Source organism: Prionailurus bengalensis, chromosome F2 (genome assembly GCF_016509475.1).
Source record: "Prionailurus bengalensis isolate Pbe53 chromosome F2, Fcat_Pben_1.1_paternal_pri, whole genome shotgun sequence".
In the NCBI taxonomy this organism is placed as follows: Eukaryota; Metazoa; Chordata; class Mammalia; order Carnivora; family Felidae; genus Prionailurus; species Prionailurus bengalensis.
The window spans coordinates 67603980-67625607 of NC_057353.1; the positions used below are offsets into that span (position 1 = coordinate 67603980).

Genomic DNA, 21628 nt, shown 5'->3' on the forward strand with positions numbered 1-21628 from the left:
CTAAAGGGGTTAAACACTTTGTTGTGCGCCACGCATGGCAGTGTTTGTTTTGTTTGCTTATTTTGGTAATCAAGTTGAAAAGGCCCTGAACTCTTTCGTGAATAAAGTTTGTATGTATCTTCCACGCTCCTGAATTGATTTTGATACTTGGCTCTTTTCCTACTGTGAGAACTTCAGTGGAACTCTAATCACTGGGTACTGAGATCCCTGATCTCCAGCGTCCAAGGTGATTTTTCTTCATAAAGCAGCATTTATATATAGTCTTGATTGCTTCTTCAGGTTACTCTTAAATCCTAATGAGAAATCTACCCCTGCGCTTAATTTTCTTAGGCCTTCAGGATAAATACCAAGAGTTTTATGTCTGAAGTTGTAAAAACGCAACAAACCTTGGTATTATTTCAATGTTAAAAGGCCATAAGAGGGAATGTTACTTGAGAGGCTTGTTACTTGGCACGTGGGCTTTTTCTGTGAGATGAGAGCTGATTTTTCCTACATTCCATACATAGGAACATGAGCATAAAAGAAAACTGTAAGAACCTTACATGCAAACTGTGGGTAGGAATTAAAATAATTTTAAACTATTCTTGAAATGTTTTGTCATTATTGTAGCCTGGAGTATAATTTTAATCATGAAAAGTAACAGTTTCTTACTGTTACTTGCTGGGGCGCATCCAGACTTGGAGTATAGTCTCACTACGTTGGCCATCATCTCCCCCTTTTTTCCTTTGATACATTTGCATGAAGCAAAATAGCACTTTTTCTACAGCAATATTTGGAAAAATCCAGTCATTCCTTCATTTGTGTATGAAAATAAGCTTTAAGGAAAAGAGCTGTTAGAATAAAAAGGACTGGTTTATAAATTACAACAGAGTTCATGGTTATTCACAGGTAAAGATTAATTTACCATTTTGTGGATAGCAAGTTGACAAAAATAATTTATAGTCCCTGTTTGGCTTTCTCCATTTTAAGTGGCATAAAATAGGACTGAAGTTATTTGGGTTTTATTTTGACTTATTTTAGGAGATTAGGTTAAGTTTTGTCTCAGGAAAAATACATTTTTTTTTTTTCCACATAGAAAAAGTAAGATTACACATAGTGGGTGAGTAAATTCTGTTTCCTGTACCGTACGTGAAAAATGTTTCTAATCCAACCCAAAAACCCATTTTCTAGTGAAAGGGCCCGTTCCCACCTGTCAGCTCTTTGGGAGATTATCAGTGACCACTTGCTCCAGGAATTAGGTGGTTCTTGTGCAGACATGTATGTGTCTTTCAGGTGATTGTGCCCTTCTCTCCTTTTCACGAATAATCTGACACGTGAGCACAGGATAAATTTTAAGTTCATAGGCAAAGCCATCATTGAGAACTAGCCCTTGCTTTTTTACATGCAATAGACTGTAAAATGCCTCCATTGTAATATGCAGTGTCTTTCTTGATTACGTGTTGAAATAAGGTGGGTAGATGATGTTTTTGGCGTTTGCCACTTTTTCTGTACTCCAAGCTCTGGTTTCTCAGTTTTGTCTTACCTTTCCATAGGTTTCAGTTTCCAGGTGGGCTGTATTTTGCGGTTACCTTTACAAATATAATCTAGAACGCAGCAGAAATATTTCCCCAATGTGACTTCAATGAACAATGAAATAATTGTATTTATTTTCTGCAGAATATTTTAGGATCCATAGATGTGCAAGGTAGGAACCTAGCTTGCTACCAAGAATATATTGTATAGCAGGGTAGATGACCTACTCAGATAACTACAAACTACAACATCAGGTAGTATATGAGTATTGGGCGTTTCCCCAAGTTCTGTGGGTAAGTTGAAAGATCAGTCACTACCAGAGAAAATGGGTCGATTGGATGGATAGGATTTAGACAGGAATTTGGGAAGCCCATCATACCAAGCAAAGAGAAGAATGTAAACATAGCTGCAGTTGTGGCAGAGAAAGGGGTATGTTTGAGAAAGAAGTCTGGAGTGGTGGTCTGTGTTGGGAGGAGCGCTACTCTAAAAAGCACGTTGGATCCTTGAATGTTTGGACAAGGAATGTAGATTTCACTTGATAGTAATTTCAAGAGCCACCGCTTTGGAGCATAGAAATGAAGAAAGGCAGTTTGGTGTTGGACTGGATAGATTTGGACAAGAGCTTTTAGGCACCAGCTAACAGGTTGGTGTCGCTGAGTAAAGGGACATAATAGGTGTTAGCAGAATTGGCAAATAACTGTCAAAGTTGGAGGATGTGGGGCTAGAGGTGCCATTAAGAGAATAATGGTACGTGTAACTGAAAATGGAAATTGCAAGAACTATTTTTTTTTTTCTTTCAACGTTTATTTATTTTTGGGACAGAGACAGACAGAGCATGAACGGGGGAGGGGCAGAGAGAGAGGGAGACACAGAATCGGAAACAGGCTCCAGGCTCTGAGCCATCAGCCCAGAGCCTGACGTGGGGCTCGAACTCACGGACCGCTAGATCATGACCTGGCTGAAGTCGGACGCTTAACCGACTGCGCCACCCAGGCGCCCCTGCAAGAACTATTTGAAGTGAGTTAGGTTTTAGAAATTTTGAGTGTTTCAGTTGTAAGGTAGAGGTGAAACTAGGTGAATATTTGGATATTGTTTCCGTAGTTGAAACCTTGGGCAATAATGTTTATTGTGATCTCACTTAAATTTGTCAGAGTTGGGGTGCCTGGGTGGCTCAGTCTGTTGAGTGTGTAACTTTGGCTCAGGTCACGACCTCACTGCTCCTGAGTTCAAGCCCCACATCGGGCTCTGTGCTGACAGCTCGGAGCCTGAAGCCTGCTTCAGATTCTGTCTCCGTCTCTCTGCCCTTCCCCTGCTCATGCTCTGTCTCTCTCAAATATAAAAAAATAAAAACATTAAAAAAATTAAAAAAAAACAACTTGTCAGAGCACAAAGAAAGATGATCCTGGATGCATGTCACACTGTACATTGGTTACATACAGAGTGTGGGGGGAGGGCTTTATTATCATTTTAAAAAAACGTTTGAGAGCGAGCACGAGCAAGGGGAGGAACAGAGAGAGAATCCCGAGAAAATCTGTATACTGATAGTGCAGAGCCTGATGTGGGGCTCAATCTCATGAACCATGAAAACATGACCTGAGCTGAAGTCAACAGTTGGATGCTTAACCAACTGAGCCACCCAAGGCGCCCCTTATTACCAGTTTTTAAAACATGTTTTGGTTTTCTAAGTGTTACTTCTGTAATTTAGAGAATAAAAAGGGTTGACTATTTGTAGTAAAAGATACAGTAATTACAGGAAAAAAGAGAACTTTGGAGGATGTTTCTGAAATCTGCAGGAAAGTATGTAGAAAAAAAAAAAACCCTGATTTTGGACCCATGGGAGAATGCAGATTTAAGGAGCAGGAAAAATAAAAGCCAGCAGGAGTTCACTGTTTGAGGAAAAGGAGGCCTTAGGTGTAATTATAAAAGTTAAACTTGATTTCCTAAATGTGACTTTTAAGAAAAAGTAATCTAAGGTTTAATAGGCAAATATTTGCATTTTGATTATTTTTAATTCTTAATGTTTTTTTTAAAGTAATGGAATTGTTTTAAATATTTTTAGTGATTATGAAATTATAAAGGATATGTTCTTTCAAGATTTTAAAACATTAAAATGTATGTATCACTACAAACTGATCTTGAAGATAATTTTGGGGTCTGGACATACAGTACTACTGGAATTACTTTGGGAATTAGAACATAAAGGAATAAGATTTTTTAAAATATTGTTTGGTCTGTTCTGGTGAACCCTGACTTTACAAAACCTTTATTGGCCTTTAAACCTAAATTGTCTTGAGGCTTAGTTAAGTTCGTAACTTTGAAAATATTCATATTTCCTGAGTAAGGGGAGAATGGCATAATTATTAGAAAAACATTCTTAAAAATGTTGTGTTCAAATGACCTGTTCTTTCTTTTTTTCTTTTTTTTTTTTCCTCTCTTGTTTAGGTATATTTGTATCCAGTATTGTTCTGATCTTGTCACAACGATCACTTTTCAAGTTTTACATGTACAGTTCGGCCTTTCTATTAGCTGCAACTTCAGTGTTGGTAAATTATTATGCTTCTTTGCACATTGACTTCTATGGTGCCTACAACACATCAGCTTTTGGAATTGAGCTGCTTCCTCGCAAAGGGCCCTCGCTATGGATGGCACTCATCGTTCTCCAGCTGACCTTGGGCATTGGATATATTACACTACTGCAGATCCATTCCATCTATTCACAACTAATTATTTTGGATCTCTTAGTTCCTGTAATAGGCCTGATCACAGAGCTGCCATTACACATCCGAGAGACTTTAGTTTTTACTTCTTCCTTGATTCTCACGTTAAACACAGTGCTTGTCTTGGTAGTGAAACTTAAGTGGTTTTATTATTCTACACGATATGTTTATCTTTTAGTGAGGCACATGTATCGAATTTATGGATTACAGTTATTAATGGAGGACACATGGAAGAGGATTCGTTTTCCAGATATACTGAGAGTCTTCTGGCTAACAAGAATTACAGCTCAGGCTACGGTGTTGATGTACATCTTAAGGATGGCAAATGAAACTGATTCCTTCTTTATTTCTTGGGATGATTTCTGGGACCTCATTTGCAATCTTATAATTAGTGGATGTGATTCTACACTAACTGTACTGGGCATGAGTGCTGTAATTTCCTCAATAGCCCATTATTTGGGCCTTGGAATATTGGCTTTTATTGGATCCACTGAAGAGGATGACAGGCGACTTGGCTTCGTAGCACCTGTTTTATTTTTTATTTTGGCTCTTCAGACTGGTTTAAGTGGGCTAAGACCAGAAGAGAGACTTATTCGCTTAAGTAGAAACATGTGCCTTTTATTAACTGCAGTCCTGCATTTCATCCATGGGATGACAGACCCTGTATTAATGTCTCTCAGTGCCTCTCATGTGTCATCTTTTCGTAGACATTTTCCTGTGCTCTTTGTCTCAGCTTGCCTGTTTATTCTTCCCGTTTTACTCAGTTACGTGCTTTGGCATCACTATGCGCTAAATACGTGGTTGTTTGCAGTTACAGCCTTTTGTGTGGAACTCTGCTTAAAAGTAATTGTTTCTCTCACTGTTTATACATTATTCATGATTGACGGCTACTATAATGTCCTTTGGGAAAAGCTTGATGATTATGTCTACTATGTTCGTTCAACAGGCAATATTATTGAATTTATATTTGGAGTAGTGATGTTTGGAAATGGGGCTTACACTATGATGTTTGAGTCAGGAAGTAAAATTCGGGCTTGTATGATGTGTCTACATGCATATTTTAACATCTACTTACAAGCAAAAAATGGCTGGAAGACATTCATGAATCGTAGGACTGCTGTTAAGAAAATTAATTCACTTCCTGAAATAAAAGGGAGCCGCTTACAAGAGATAGATGATGTGTGTGCAATCTGCTATCATGAGTTTACGACCTCTGCTCGCATCACGCCATGTAATCATTATTTCCATGCACTTTGCCTTCGGAAATGGCTGTACATTCAAGATACTTGTCCAATGTGCCATCAAAAAGTGTACATCGAAGATGACATTAAGGATAACTCAAATGTATCTAACAACAATGGATTTATTGCACCGAATGAAAATCCAGAGGAAGCTATAAGGGAAGCTGCTGCTGAATCTGACAGGGAATTGAACGAAGAGGACAGTACAGATTGTGATGACGATGTTCAAAGAGAAAGAAATGGAGTGATTCAGCAACACACAGGCCCTGCGGCTGACGAGTTTATTAATGATGATACTGACTGATTAAAATAGCATTTGCTAATCATTGAGGTATTTGTTTAAAATTCAGTTCATCCAAAATGGAGTAATATGCTTCACTTCAGTGTGTAACCAAGCACAAAAACAGTATCCATGTTGAATCTGTGAATGGTTTTCCGTTTACTGTGATGTGCTACTGTAAATATACCTCTTTAATTACTTCTGGTCTCTTTGGTGACCTATTTAAATTTGTGTACATTGTTGTACATAGAATAAAATGTTTTCACGTTTTTATGACAAAATTTGAACAACTAGCTTTTTAATAGATGTAATGATAATACAGTGCATCAACTGTGCCAAAGATTCCTCAATGAAAGCATATGAAAGTATCTAACTGTGGACCTTAGTTTTTCTTTAAAATGGATGGGAGGAATGAAAATGCAAATCAGAGGAAACCACATTACGTGAAAGAAATAAAATAATTTGGACCAGAGGATAAAAGCTATACCTGGGGTATTTTAAAACAAAGGCAAAATAGGCTGCCGGAAGAGACTTTCTTGAAATTTGAGAGCAGCCCCTTGTGGAGCTGGGGTGGAAAGTCATGATTCAGAGATTGTGTAAGAGTTGAGAAACAGGTTTATCTCAACTAAACTTTGGGATATAAACCAGAATGTGCTACTTGTTTAATTTTGATGTAAAAAAACAAAACAAAAACCCAGTATGCTTATTGGCCATTCTGTGTTTGCAGCGTTGACATAAACTTGTCCTTTCAGACTTTGGAAGAGATTACAAGATGAAATATTTGGGAGTTTTCATTGATGTAAACTAAGACATTAGTTGACATTAAACATTTTTTGATCTGACTTTATGGATTAAAAATGAGGGGGATGGTGTGCAGTAACATACAATAACTTTCCATTCAACTTCCAGAGCATTTCTTTATTCAGTCCTTTAGTAAGGTTTACCGTGAAATTTTACATACATGATGGAAAATGGAAAGGACATACTAATTACATGTCAGGAAAAAAGATTTTAATGGTGTTGTTATATAGTGTATTGGCTAATTCCAGTGGATCCTGCTCTCTCACTGCTGACATTATCTCCAGTATTTGACTAAAAGAGAAAACAAAAATGGATGGTTACTTCCAAGTACCTGCTCGGTTTTAAAGGTTTTCTCTTCATCCGTGCAAAGGAAGCTCTTGTACTAGCACCTTTAACATAACAAGCTTTAACCAGCTATAAAGTTTTCAACAGAAAGGCCGAACCGCTGCCATATTTAAAATAGGGTAAGTTGAGACAAGGACCAGGTTCAAATAAATTCTAAAACCAGCCCATATCATGTCTACCACAAATTAATGGAACTAACCCAGTGAAGACGACGAGTTCTTTTAAACCGTAAGTCATTATGCATTCATTAGTGGGTCATGATGAATTTTCAGAAAATTGTAAGAAAAGGAAAAGTACATTGCACTTAATAAGGGAAGTACTGTTTCATTTTTGTTTGGTTTTATACGTACATGTGTGCTGAGTCGCAAGGTAGGTGGCATTGTGGGTACAGCAAAGTTTGAGCACCTCTGCTAAGAGAATTAGTCTCAGAGGACAGCAGGAAATTGCTGCATCATCATTAGCACAGTGACCGCAAAGGAAGTTACAAGTTATTCACTTGGAATAATGCATGGTTATTGGGGGAGGGGGGAGGAGACGTGCTTTCTCCTCTGTACTTTTTCCCTGCACGATCAAGAACAGCCTGGGTGTCAGATCTTTCAGTTTCTCTGCCTAGAATCATCATCATCATGAGTGTTCTCTAGCCGTACGATATGTAATGTTTTTATACATGAATTAGAAAGTTCTAAAGTCCAAATTAAACATTTAAATATTCTTTGTGTTAAGTTTTTTGTCCCTGCTATGGGTTTCTTAAATATAAGCAACTAAAGCAATTAGGGACAGAGATTAGAGACTTACTGGAATTTTTTAAGTACATAATCGTAACACAAAAGCTTCGCTTAATACAGACTAAATTTTTATTATCTAGATCAAAGTATGCTAAAAGCAGATCTGTTAACATTTAAATTGACATTAAGGACCCAATTTTCTTAGTAAACTACAGAACTTTCCTCTGTTAACTACTCAGAATTAGAACTTACCTGCATAACGTGTGAAATCAGTAAGGTTCCTGCCACCCATCTCCTTTTTCAGTCCTTTCTCTGTGCTGATATGTTAACAGCGTTTTAAAAACAACTGCCATTTTCCTGCTGAAAGTCCTTGGGTCCTGGTGAAATCTAAACTACTAAGGTTGGCATACAGGAGCCCTCACCAGTCTTCCCAGACTTATTACTTACCCGTGCATCCTACTTTTTGTCACAGTAAGCTCATTGTTTCCCCTCTGAGCAGCCAAGCCCTTCTGCAGCCTGCCTTTGCTCAAGGCGTCTGTCCTGGTCTGGCCTAACTCCCAGTTGCACTTTGTGACCAGTTGAAATGTCACCTTAGTTAAGCTACTTCCCCACAAGGCAGGCAGTGACTATGTCCTGTGCTCCTAGTCGTATATTCATACCTCTGTAACAGAACTAACATCTTGGATTATACTTTCTGCCGCTTTGCTTCAGGAGGGCAAGGATTCCTGTCTGACACCTTCAGTGTCTTATCCAAAGTGTCTGGCAGAATGTGTCTCGTCATCTGCTGGGTGGATGCGGGCGGGGACTTTGATTCTTCTATGTAACCTCAGTAACTTACACCTTCCTGACATACAAGAGCTTCAAAATGTGTTTCGTGGAATTTATAATCTAAAAGGGAGAAACGATCTCTATAAAAATAATTAAAATATAAAACTGTTAATAGATGGGATTGATAAAAATGACTTTTTAAGTAGGAATTAATTAGTAATTAGCGTTAGACTAGAGGCATGTGTGTTTTTGAAATGTGGTTTAAAAACTTTCAGTTTGTAAATGCTGGCTTTCCCAAGCTCAGCCTCCTCAACTGGTATTCATAATTGCAGCTGAGACTCCAGCTTTCTTGCTTAACAGTCTGCACTTGGAAGACCACAGAATTTTGTTTTACAGATGTGTAACCTAGGTCCAGAGCTATACTGTACTTAACATCAAGGCAGTATAGAAAACTGACTTGGATCCCCGTTGGCCAATACTTCCTCTAAGCTGGCTGCTGGAAAAATACCAGTTTGTTGTCTCTAGTGTCTCTTTAAATCTCCGAAAGATTCAGAAATAATTGTCTTCTGACAATCTGCAGGTAGCTGCATTTTATAAAAGTTACAAGTGATTCTTTACTAGCCAGGATTTAAATGTATTCCTCAGCCTATGGGTTTTAAAACATCTGGTTTTAAAATCCTTGCCAACAACAGAATGTTAACAAAGGAAAATCTTTCCAGTATTATTTTTATAGAATAATTTTTCACTTTTCTGCCTGCTGCATTTTAGATCTTATCTGATACACTTACCTGTTAAAAGCTACTTAAAAAATGTATATGAAAGGAATTATTACAACCTAAAATTAACAGTTCAATTGCCTGAACTGGTAAACCATACTTGATTGATACAGTCTAGATTTAAATTATCAGCTTATGCAAACAAAAACTGGATGTGCCCATTAAAATGATATAAAGGTAACCTGTAAGTTACATGCTCTATAGCTCCTTAACAGTTAGATGGGTAAACAGCCCTTCTTTTCACATGCTACATGTATTATAATCAAAAACTAATTCTGAATTTTTTTTTCTCCTTTTGGGGTAGAAAAAGGAAATCCTTTCTATACCTTGCCCTTTTGTTCAGGGGCTCAAAGAAATGTGTTACTTCTTAGGTTTATTCAGGTTGTCAATTCATTTAAAATACAGATACCATTAAAAAGGTCTCCTGCTAAGAGTACCTTTTTATAACCATCAGCCAGGAAGCAGTGTGAGAATCTTTTCTGCCTTTCCTACAAAATGACAAATGACCAAAATCACATGAAGTTCTTACTGCTGTAATATAACCACTTTTATTGAGCTGAGAGGTTGAAATGATATGAAGAGGGGCAGAGACAGAGCAACTTAGTGCAAATCCTTCCAAATCGTTTCAAAATGGTGGCCTTTGAGCTGAACCTCATTTGAATTTCACCCAACTTTAGTCCCTTGAGTTCATTCTGTAAGTGGCATTTGGTAGTTGACTTTAGTGTTCTGAAGACCAAGAAAACAAAATACTTACATTATATGGCAGGGTTCATTCCTGTCTTTCACACAGTGCCCATTTTCCCACTTCTTTTTGGTAGGAAACGAAGTTTTTACATATTTTGACCCAGCATGTGTACTTTTCACTCCACACCAAGGTGCATCTGGAGTTGAGCAAAGAAAGAAGTCTCTTCAGAGATTTACCTTTCAAATTACTGATTTTTTAAAAAAAAGTTTTAAATGTCTATTTTTGTGTGAGAGAATAGGGGAAGGGCAGAGAGAGAGAGAGGGAGACACGGAATCTGAGGCAGCCTCCAGGCTCTGAGCTGTCAGCACAGAGCCCAATGCGGGGCTCGAGCCCACGAACTGTGAGATCGTGGCCTGAGCCGAAGTCGGACACTTAACTGAGCTGCCACCCAGGCGCCCCTCAAATTACTGTTTTTGTAATGAACGTTATCAAACAAATAATGTAAATTCCTAAATACAAGCTATGATTGAAAGCAAAAAAAAATCTAAGCACAAGATTAAACCTTGAACTCTACAAATTTTTTAATGCATTTTTAAAATTTTAATTGCTTTTTAGGAGTCTCATTTTTTTTCTGCTAACATTACTGTTGGTGTATGACATACTTTTTAAAAAAGAAAGCTGAAAGAACACCAATTATAACCAGAAAAAAGTTAAACCTCTATTTGCCTCTCCTGAATGGAAAACAGTGGCTTTCAATACTAGGATTATTCACTTACCTCTTTCTTTAATAAAGAATTGTAAGAATTTACACATTTTACAAGCATTGTGCTTTTAATAAAATAATTTGTCATGACTCTCCAAGGAAATAAACCTGATTCTTCAGAATGGCTTAGTCTTGACTTTACTAAAAAGTCCATATGTGTAAGTAAAGCCTTAAGTTCAGGGCTAGGTAAAATTTTTAGCTTCTAACCTTGTTTTAAGAGGCAACAGATTAATTTCTAAAATTCTTTGACTAAACCAGTGTGATTTAAATTTATGTACTTTACTTGAAAAGTATCGTAGAATTAAGCCATTACTAAGATGACATTTTGTAAAAAAATGTTTTGAAGATTTTGAAACCCTGAGGTGAAATAAGACCACTAGTTTAATAAAATATTTATAACCTCCTTAGTCACCACATATTCTGACATCCCATTTTTAAGTGCTTGGCTTAGTCAAACTTCTAAAATTGAGAAACTTGATTGGATACTTTTCTGTTAATAAAAACCTCAAAGGTTTTCTGAAAAGTATAATTGTTGAGATTGAGCGTCTTTAAGATATTTAACTTTTGTCTAGCTGTTTTGGTATGGTTTAATATGAAAATGAAAGTTCAAAAAGCATAAACTTACCAGTTTCAATCATTAATTTTTCACTAGGTATTGACTTCAAAACTTCCAAATTAGCCTCAGTTTTCAGTGAGCTTAAAAAAAATTTCAGAGATAATAAGGTATATTTAATGAGGAACTTTTTTTTGTATTATAAACTTACCTAAAACATTACAAAACCTAAAATCCCCAAACAAAACTTTGGTTGGCTCTAATGGCAGTATACGCATTTCTATCCTTACAGAATCCGGATTAAGATCTATTCCAACCATATCCTGGCTTTTGGGGGATGCAGTTTTTTTTGTGCTTATCAGTTGAGCAATAAAAATCAGTCTGTGTAAAACTTTATTTAAAGAATTCATTTGCTTCCCTGGGTAATTTGCATAACGTAGAAAGGCTCAAAATGCTGAGTTTGAAGGTCTGGTCAGTTCTGTATGGGCTAGGTATTGGTACAAAGATATCAAAATTAATGCTTCACTAACCAGAAATCGAATCTTCACAAAGGATGAAAATCATAGTCTCAGAACGAGCAGCATTTAACAAGGAATGAAAATGACCACCTAGTTAGAGATGTCAGTTTGAGTCTCCTCTTTTGGTGCCCTTTCCCCCACATCTAGAAACAGGATCTTCCATTACTTTTGACATTCTGAAACTTGATGTGTTAGAACCCTTCCAATTTAGACCCCACCCCCCACCCCCAACTCTGAGAAAAATTATGGGAAAAAAGGAATTTTCCTCTCTTGTCTTCTCTCTTTCTGGGACTTTTATTAGTCAATTTTAGGACTCCTGAATTAGTCTGCTAGGCCTTCTTTCTTTCATCCATTCCTGGGAAATTAACTTTCATTTCCTTAACTTTCATTTTCAGACCACGAGACGACTGTTTTATTGGTCTCAGTTCTTCACCTTCCTTGAATAGAAATGTATCTATACCCTTGCCATGGTTTCTTAGAAGGAGGAGCTTAAATCTGGCCATGAGCAGAAGCTTGAAATGCACTGTTTTGATTTTGATGGCACTTTTGTGATCTGAGAGTAGCATGCATTTAACATCTGTTGCCTCTTCAGCCTGGGCATCCAGAATGAAAACACGTAACTTGGATCTGAATTCAACATGTAGCCTGAAAGATCTGCCTCTGTCAGTCAACCCCTAGCTAACCCAAAGACTCAGCAGTAAGAAAAAAATACCTCCTGTCATAAGCCAATGAGTTTTGGGATGGTTTGCTATATAATGTAATGATGATTAATACTGTCCTTACGTTGCACTTTTAATTTTAGCATATATATAACTTTCTTTCTGGAGAGGTTAAAATATATATAAAACTAGAATATAAAAACCCCCATGTATTCATTACTTGGCCCCATCAGTTATCAACTCCTGGCCGATAACGATCCCATCCACTCGTCCCAAACCTCTTCTATATAATCTTGAAGGAAATTCAAATTGTTGTAGTTTCTACATTTTAGCATTTATTTCAGAAAATATTTCAGCATGTATCTTTAAGCATGAATATTAAAAAAAAATGCAACCACAATACTATTATCATGTTTAAGAAACCCCAACTCTTTTAATATACCAGTATTCAAACTGTCACAGTGTCCTACATTCGTGTTGTTTGTTTGACTTAGGATCCAAATGGGAGCCACGCATTGCAGTCTAAATCTCTTAACCTGTTAAATTTTCCTGCATCTCTTCTTCCCCTTAAAATTTATTTTATGAAGAAACCCAGTTGTTTGCTTTGAAGTTTCCTGGTCTTGATTCCGTCTGTCTCCATCTGGCTTTGTGTCGGGCCTCTGTATACTGTCCTGTTGATGTATATGTCTGTTTTTGTGCCAGTACCATACAGTTTGGTAGGTTCCTTTTGTAACGGAAGCATAGTGAACATCCAATATTACAGTAGTTACAGGTGTAAACCATAGAGCTTTGACATTTGTCTACAAAATGCTCACCATACAAACTTATTACACTATTATTGACTATATTCTCTACATTGTATTTTGCATCCCCATGACTAATTTATAACTGGAGTCTGTACCTCTAAATCCCCTTAAAACAGCCACCAGTTCTCTATTTTTAATTTTTTTGTTTGGTCATTTATTTTTTAGATTCCACACAGAAGTGAAATCATAAAGTATTTGTCTTTCTTTGTCTGACTTATTTCACTTAGCATAATACCCTCTAGGTCCATACATGTTGCATATGGCAAGATTTCATTCTTTTTTATGGCTGAGTAACATCCCATTTTGTATATGCAAACCTTTGTCCATTCATCTATTGACAGGCACTTAGATTTTTTCCATATCTTGGTGGTTGTAAATAATGGTGCCGTTAACACAGGGATGCATGTATCTTTTTGAATTAGTGCCTTTTTTTTTTTCAGGCAGACAAGCAGAAGTGTAATTATTGGATTGTGTGGTATTTCTATTTGTAATTTCTTGAGGAACTGCCATACTGTTTTCCATAGTACCCGTACCAATTACAGTCCCACCAACCCTGCACAAGGGTTCCCTTTTCCACACCCTTGCCAACACTTGTTATTTCTTGTCTTTTTGATACTAGCCATTCTAACTGGCGTGAGGTGATACCACATTGTGGTTTTGATTTGCATTTCCCTGATGGTTAGAGACATTGAGCATCTTTCCATGTGTCTGTTGGCATGTGTATGTCTTCTTTGAAGAAATGTCTGTTCAGGTCTTCTACCCATTTTTAAACTAGATTTTTAAATTGGTGTTGAATTGTATGAGTTCTTTACATGTTTTGGGTATTAACCACTTATCAGGCTTATCATTTGCAAATAGTTTCTTCCATTCAGTATGTTGCCTTTTTGTTTTGTTGATGTTTCCTACACTGCGCATAACCTTTTACTTCAATGTAATTCCTGTTGCTTATTTTTTATTCTGTTGCCCTTGCCTGAGAACAAATCCAAAAAATATAGCTAAAACTGATGTTTAAGAGTTTACTGCCTACGTTTTCTTTTCTTTCTTGAACTTGATGTTCAAGAGTTTACTGCCTATGGTTTCAGATCTTACATTTGGGTCTTTAATCCATTTTGAATTATTTTTGTTTATGATCTAAGAAAGTGGTCATTTTCCCAACACCATTTATTGAAGAGACGATCTTTTCTCCTGTGTATTCTTGCCTCCTTTGTTGTAAATTATTCACTGTACAAGTATAGATTTATGCCGGAGCTCTGTATTCTGTTCCACTGATATGTGTCTGTTTTTACAAAATTTTATTTAAGTAATCTCTACACCCAATGTGGAGCTTGAACTCACGACCCCGAGATCAAGAGTCACATGCTCCTCTGACCAAGCCAGCCAGGCACCCCCTTGTGTGTTTTTGTGCCAGTATCATATAGTTTTGATTACTATAGCTTTGTAGTATAGTAAATCTGAGATTGTGATAAGATTGCTTTAGCTCCTCAGGGTGTTCTGTGGTCCCTTACACATCTTAGGATTTTCTCTGAAAAATATTACTGGTGTTTTGATAGGGATTACACTGAGTCTGTGAATTGGTTTGGGTTGAATGGACATTTTAACATTAATTCCTCCAATCCATGAGCATGGAATATCTTTACATTTATTTGTGATGTCTTCACTTTCTTTCATCAGTATCCTAGAGTTTTCAGAGTATAGGTCTTTAACAACTTTGGTTAAACTTATTCCTACGTATTTTATTCTTACACAATTGTAAATGGGGCTTTTAAAATGTTTGTTTATTGAGAGAGAGAGAACACAAGCGCAGGAGGTGCAGAGAGAGGTGGGGAGGGAATCCCAAGCAGGCTCTATCTACGCTATCAGCACAGAGCCCAGTGTAGGGCTTGATCGCACAAACCGTGAGACCATGACCTGAGCTGAAATCAGAGTCAGACACTTAACCCACTGAGACACCCAGGGCGCCCCAGTGGGATTTTCTTAATTTCTCTTTATGCCCATTTTAGTGTACAGAGACCCAACTGATTTTTGTACATTAACTTTCTATCCTGTAACTTTAGTGAATTCATTTATTCTAATTGTTTAGGGCTTTCTAAAAATACTATGTCACTTGCAAATAGTGACAGTTTTCCTTCCTACTTACCAGTGTGGATGGCTTTTCTTTTTCTTGTCTGATTGCTGTGGCTATGACTTCCAGTACTTACGTTGAATATAAGTGGCATGAGTGGACATCTTTGTCTGTCTTGTTCCTAATCTCAGAGGGAAAGCTTTTAGCTTTTCACCACTGAGTATGTTAGCTTGTCATATCTGTCCTTTATTATGTTGATGTGTGCTCCCTCTGTACTCCCTTTGTTGATAATTTCTATGAGTGGATGTTGAATTTTGTCAAATGCTTTTTCTGTTGTCTACTGAAATGATCATATGATTTTTATCCTTTCCTTTGTTAACGTGCTGTTTGATTTTCAGACATTGAACCATCCTTGCATCCCTGGAACAAATCCTACTTGGTCATGATGAATGATCCTTTTAATATATTGTTGGGTTCAGTTTGCTGATATTTTGTTGAGGAATGCTATAATCATGTTTATCAGAGATACCTGTAATTTTCTACTTTGTAGTGCCTTTGGTTTTTGGTATCAGGGTAATGCTGGTTTAATAGAATGAATTTGGAAGGATTCCTTCCTCTTCAATATTTTGGAATAGTTTCAGAATAGGTAGTAACACTTCTTGAAAAGTCTGGTACAACTCATCTGTAAAGCATCTGATCTAGGACTTTGGTTTGGTGGGAGTTGTTGGATTTTGTTGGTTGGTTGGGTGTGTGGGTATTTTTTTTTCTTTTTTTAATGTCTCAATTTCATTACTAGTCATCAGTCTGTTCAGATTTTGTTTCTTCCTAATTCATTCTTGGTATTTTTCTAGGAATCTATCCATTTCTTCTAGGTTGTCCAATTTGTTGTATAATTTTTCACAGTAGTCTCATAATCCTTTCTGTTTTGTGGTGTTGGTTATTTGTCATTTGATTTTGAGTCCTCTCTTTTATTATAAGTCTGGCTATAGGTCTATCTATTTTGCTTATTTTTTCAAAGAACCAATTCTAGTTTCATTGGTTATTTTTTTTCTTGTTTCTTAAGTCTGTATTTCATTTATTTCTGTTCTCTTTATTATCTCTTCTAATTTTCAACTTCATTTCTTCTTTTTCTAGTTTCTTTGTGTGTAAGGTTAGATTGAGATTTTTGTTTCTTGAGGTAGGCTTGTATTGCTCTAAACTCCCCTTTTATTTAAAAGTTTTATTTTGAGAGAGTAGGGGAGGGGCAGAGAATCCCAAGCAGGCTCCACACTGTCCGCACAGAGCCTGACACAGGGCTTGAACTCACCAATTGTGAGATCATGACCTGAGTTGAAATCTAGAGGTGGACGCTTAACTGACTGAGCCACCCAGGTGGCCCTCTAAACTTCCCTTTTAGAACTGCTTCTGCTGCATCCCAAATATTTTGAACTGTTGTTTTTCCATTTGCATTTGTCTCAAGGTATCTTTTTAATTTCCTCGACCCCGTTCAGTAGCATGTTGTTTAGCTTCCATATGTTTTTTTTCCCCATAATTGATGTTTTTAAAAAATTTTTTTTAATGTTTATTTATTTTTGAGAGAGAGAGAGACCGAGTGTGAGCAGGGGAGGGGCAGAGAGAGAAAGAGACACAGAATCTGAAGCAGGCTCCAGGCTCTGAGCCGTCAGCACAGAGCCCGGCACAGGGCTCAAACTCATGGACCGTGAGATCATGACCTGAGCTGAAGTCGGACACTCAACCGACTGAGCCACCCAGGCACCCCCATAATTGATGTTTTTAAAGATTTTATTTTTTAAAGTAATTTCTACACCAGTGTGGGGCTTGAACTCACAACCCTGAGATCAAAAATCACATGCTGTACTGTCTGAGCCAGTCAGGTACCCCTCTGTAATTGATTTCTAGTTTCATACTGTTGTAGTCAGAAAAGATGCTGGATATGACTTCAGTCTTAAGTTTACTTGTTTTGTGGCCTCACATGTGAGCTATCCTGGAGAATGTTCCGTGTGCACTTGTGTGTTCTGTTTTTGGATGGAATATTCTGTATATCCATTAAGTGCATCTGATCTATTATGTCGTCCAAAGTCAGTGTTTTCCTTATTGTGTTTCTGTTGGATGATCTATGCATTGATGTAAGTGGGGTGTTAAAGTACTATTATCACTATTCATTTCTCTCTTTATGTCTGTTAATAAATTGCTTTATATATTTAGATGTTCCTATTGGATGCATAGATACTTACAATCATTATATCCTCTTGTTGGATTGATCTTGTTGGATTGATCCTTTTATCATTATGCAATGCCCTCTTTGTGTTTTGTTAGTCTTTGTTTTAAAGTATACTGTATCAGGGGAGCCTGGGTGGCTCAGTCGGCTAAGCGTCCAACTTTGTCTCAGGTCTTGATCTTGCAGTTCCTGAGTGCAAGCCCTGTGTTGGGCTCTGTGCTGACAGCTCGGAGCTTGGAACCGTCTTCAGATTCTGTGTCTCCCTCTCTCTCTGCCCCTCTTCTGCTTGCACTCTGTCTCTCTCTCCCTCAAAACAAATAAACATTAAAATTTTTTTAAGTATACTGTATCCTTTAAGTGTTGCTAGTGCAGTTTTGTTTGTTTTTTGGTTTTTTTTTTTTTTTGCTTCTATTTGCATGGAATATCATTTTCCTCCCTTCACTTTCAGGATGCATGTGTCTTTTTTTTTTTAATACTTATTTTTGAGAGAGAGCACGAGCAGGTGAGGGGCAGAGAGAGAGAGACACAGAATCCGTAACAGGCTCCAGGCTCTGAGCTGTCAGCACAGAGCCTGACATGGGGCTCAAACCTACAAACTGTGAGATCATGACCTAAGCTGAAGTTGGTTGCTCAACTGACTGAGCCACCCAGACACCCCAGTCTATGTGTTGTTTCTTTAGATCTGAAGGGAATCTCTTGTAGGCAGCAATTTTTTTTTTTTTAAACCCAGTCACCCTATGTTTTTTGATTGGAGTATTTAATTAACATTTACAATAATTATTGACAGGTATGTGCTTATTACCATTTTTCTGTTTTCTGGTTGTTTTTGTAGTTTCTTCCTCTTGCTCTCTTCCCTTGTGGTTTGATGGCTTTCTTTAGTCTTCTGCTTGGATTCCTCTTTACTTTTTGTGTATCTATTATAGGTTTTAAGTTTGTGGTTACCATGAGGTTCATATACAACAGTCTATTTTCAGTTGATGTTTAAGTTTGCACACTGAAAGCACTACATTTTCATTCTTTCCCCAAGTTTTATGTATATGGTGTCGTATTTTACATTTTTATTTTGTGTAATTACTAGAAATATAACTGATTTTACTATTTTTTTAAATGTCCTATTAGTCTTACAAGTGATTGCTCTATTATATTGTATGTTTGCTTTTACTAGAGACTTATTTTCTGTTTTCTCTTTATGATTTTCTTCTAGTTGGCATTTTCTTATCTACTTAAAGAAGTGCCTTTAACATTTCTTGCAAAGACCATTTAGGGATGATGAACTCTCTTTTAAGTTTTGTCTGAGAAAACCTCTCTCCTTGAATTCTGAGTAACTCTGCCAGACACAGTATTCTTGGTTGTAGGCTTTTTCCTTTCAGCACTTTGAATATATCATGACACCACTTTATTCAGGCCTTCAATGTCTTTGCTATAAAAAAAAAAAAAAAAAATCACCTGATAGCATTAGGGGGGTTCCCTTGTATGTAATCGGTTGCTTTTCTCTTACTGCTTTTAAGATTCTCTTGTTAATTTTTGACCTTTTTATTACTAAGTGCTTTAGTGTGGACATCATTGGGTTCATCTTGTTTGGGGCTCTGTGTGCTTCCTGGACATCTATTTCCTTCCCCTGATTAGGAAAATTTTCAGCTATTTCTTCAGATTTTCTGCCTCTCTCTTCTCCTTCTGGGACTCTGATACTACGAATATTAGTATTCTTGATGTTGTCCTAGTTGATGTTTTAAAAATCCTCATGTTTAAAAATTCCTTTTCTGTTCAGCTTGGATGGTTTCCACTACCTTGTCTTCCAGGTCACTGATCTATTCTGCTGTATCCTCTAATCTAGTAGCAGATTCTTTTTCACTTCATTTATTATATTCTTCATCTCTAATTGGTTCTTTTTATATTTTCTCTTTTTCTGAGTTTATACAGCCCCTTTCTAGTTCAGGGAGCATCTTTATAACCATTACTTTGAACTCTCAGGTAGACTGCTTGTCGTGGTTTTATTTAGTTCTTTTTATGAGGTTTTCTTTGTTCTTTCATTTAGAATAAACTCTTGTCTTCTCATTCTGTTGACTCTGCTTTTCTCTTTGCATTACATCAGTTACGACTCCCGGCCTTGCAAGCAGTGGCCTTGTGTAGAAGTGTCCTGTGGGGCCAAGCAGCATAATCCTACCCACCCCACCAGGTCACCAGAACCAAGTACCCCAGGGATGTGCCAGGTGGGCTGTGTGTGCCCTCCTGTTGTGACTGTGCTGCAAGTGCTGCGGGCATGCTGGGTGGGGCTAGGATGCAGTCCCAGCCAGAGCTGTCCAAGGTGTGGTGGGGCGGTGGTTGCTTTGCGGGTTCACCAGTCCCAAACAAGGCTGACCACAGGGTATGGCAGAGCAGGTGCCGATTAAGAAGGGCACCTGCCTGAACTGGCAGGTTGGGTGGGGTGGCTCAGCCAAGGAATGCCAAGGCAGGGTGAGCTGTGCTAGCAAGCTAGTTGGAGAGGGTCAGACTTGGCTTTCATCAGCATCAGGCCAGCTAGGCTGGAGAAGGGCAAGAAAAATGGCACCTGCTACACTCCCAGTCCTGGAGAAAGTTTCTACAGATCCTTGCCCCTCCAGCACAAACCCTAAAATTAGCCAATAAATCTATTCCTGTATAATCCAGATACTTTTCAAACTGCTGCCTCTTTTCTGGATCTTAGAGTTAGTAATAGAGTGTGCTGGTCCTGTAAGAGTAGTCTGTTTCTTAATGGCACCCTGGCTCTGCTGGAATAAAGCCCTGATGGTTATCAGAGCCACATGTTATGGGGGCTTGTCTGCCTGGTACAGATCTCTGGAGCAGCTGAGGTGGGGGGTGGGGGCACTCAACATGGGGTTCGATCCCCTTGCTCTTCAGGGAAGACCTCTACCCCTGTGATATCCCTCTCGGTTGTAAGTTGCCGTACCATGTAACTGGTTCCCTACCACGTCTCTGCTCCTTCTTGCTTTCTCAGTGTGGCTTTTTCTTTCCCCATGGAAGAGTCGTTCTGCTAATTAGGTCATTTTCCAAATGACTTGCATTTCACGTAGTTGCTGCCTGGCGTGTGTCTGTGGGAGGAGGTGGGATCCTCCTCCTCTATGATGTTCCCTGGTCATCTCGACATTAAGAAAATTTTGCCTGCTGTGTTTCTTACAGGATGTCGAGAATACCATCCAGAGTCTTGACCAGATTCAGGTTGGATTTTTTTCTTCATGTTTTTGGCAAGACCTTCATAGGTGGTGGTATGATCTTCTATTTAGAAGCACATGGTATCTGGTTATATTTTTGTGACATGATGCCCAAAGCTTAGACCTCTTAGTTTACTAGGAGTTGCAGATGTTGATAGAATCCTATCAACCCTTTATTCACTAGAATACTTGTATGAAGAGAAAATTCCTATGTCTACTATTAGGTACCCAATGGTAGTTGGTAGAGGGGAAAAATATGTATCTTCCTGTTGAATGTGTTGATTCCCTAGCTTAGCCCAATGGTGGTATTAACACTGACATTCATTTTTAATCATTAAGGAATTCTTACTTTTACGTTCTTTCTCTTGTTACAGCCAGACTGACAGAATGTTACATTTCAGCCTTTACTATATCAGGTCTCTTTTAAAGTTCTTTTTCCTAAATTGTTTCCTCTGGTGTTAATTTTTCTATTTGGTCTTTTTCCTTCTGTTGAGGCACCTCATTTATCTGGTGGTCCTTAATTATCAGTTTACATTTAAGTAGGCTTGAGTTTCCAGTGTTGTGTTTCCTCTGCTTTTGTGTAAACAGAGGACTGTTTTACTGATAGTTCTGAATGGGGACTCTTTTTAAAAAGTTTACTTATTTTGGTGGGGCGAGGGGCAGAGAGAGAGACGGGGGGAGGGGGAGAGAGGGAGAGAGAGAGAGAGAGAGAGTATCTCAAGCAGGCTCCATGCTGTCAACAGAGAGCCCGATGTGGGACTCAATTTCACGAAGCGCAAGATCGTGACCTGAGACAAAAATCAAGAGTTGGACACTCAACTGACTGAGCCACCCAGGTGCCCCTCTGAGTGGGGACTCAATGGAAGCTCCTTGTGGGACACCCAGGACTAGGAATATTGATCTGCAATCTCATCTAAGAGTGAGAAGGTAAGGAGCTAATGGTTAGGCTATTGCTTCTCTAAATGCTTTCCTCTGGCATCAACATAAGAATTCCAAGTCCTGGCTCTCACA

The 21628-nt window shown here is 38.0% G+C and overlaps 3 protein-coding genes across 11 annotated transcripts in view; 2 read left to right on the forward strand and 1 right to left on the reverse strand.

Annotated features, from left to right (window-relative positions):
* TRMT12 (tRNA methyltransferase 12 homolog) overlaps nucleotides 1–4062 on the forward strand; it is a 26490-nt gene extending 22428 nt beyond the window's left edge. Inside the window, exon 2 of the mRNA XM_043601724.1 lies at nucleotides 3955–4062. The gene's annotated coding sequence lies outside the window, so the exon portion shown is untranslated. The remainder of the gene's footprint in view (nucleotides 1–3954) is intronic.
* Nucleotides 1–6118, forward strand: part of RNF139 (ring finger protein 139) — a 12808-nt gene extending 6690 nt beyond the window's left edge. Inside the window, exon 2 of the mRNA XM_043601721.1 lies at nucleotides 3955–6118. Coding sequence (XP_043457656.1) covers nucleotides 3955–5774 — 1820 coding nt within the window. The 3' untranslated portion in view covers nucleotides 5775–6118. The remainder of the gene's footprint in view (nucleotides 1–3954) is intronic.
* The window catches only part of TATDN1 (TatD DNase domain containing 1), a 56516-nt gene that overhangs the window by 5310 nt on the left and 29578 nt on the right, over nucleotides 1–21628 (reverse strand). For 7 of the 9 annotated variants that reach the window (XM_043601728.1, XM_043601732.1, XM_043601730.1 and 4 more), the window contains 3 exons: nucleotides 11239–11309; nucleotides 9920–10046; nucleotides 6648–6842 (listed from right to left, as the gene is read on the reverse strand). In XM_043601728.1, the coding sequence (XP_043457663.1) occupies nucleotides 6740–6842; nucleotides 9920–10046; nucleotides 11239–11309 (301 nt within the window). In that variant the 3' untranslated portion in view covers nucleotides 6648–6739. Of the gene's footprint in view, nucleotides 1–6647; nucleotides 9892–9919; nucleotides 10047–11238; nucleotides 11310–21628 lie in introns of those variants that run through there. The other 2 variants (XM_043601729.1, XM_043601733.1) reach the window with 2 other exon arrangements.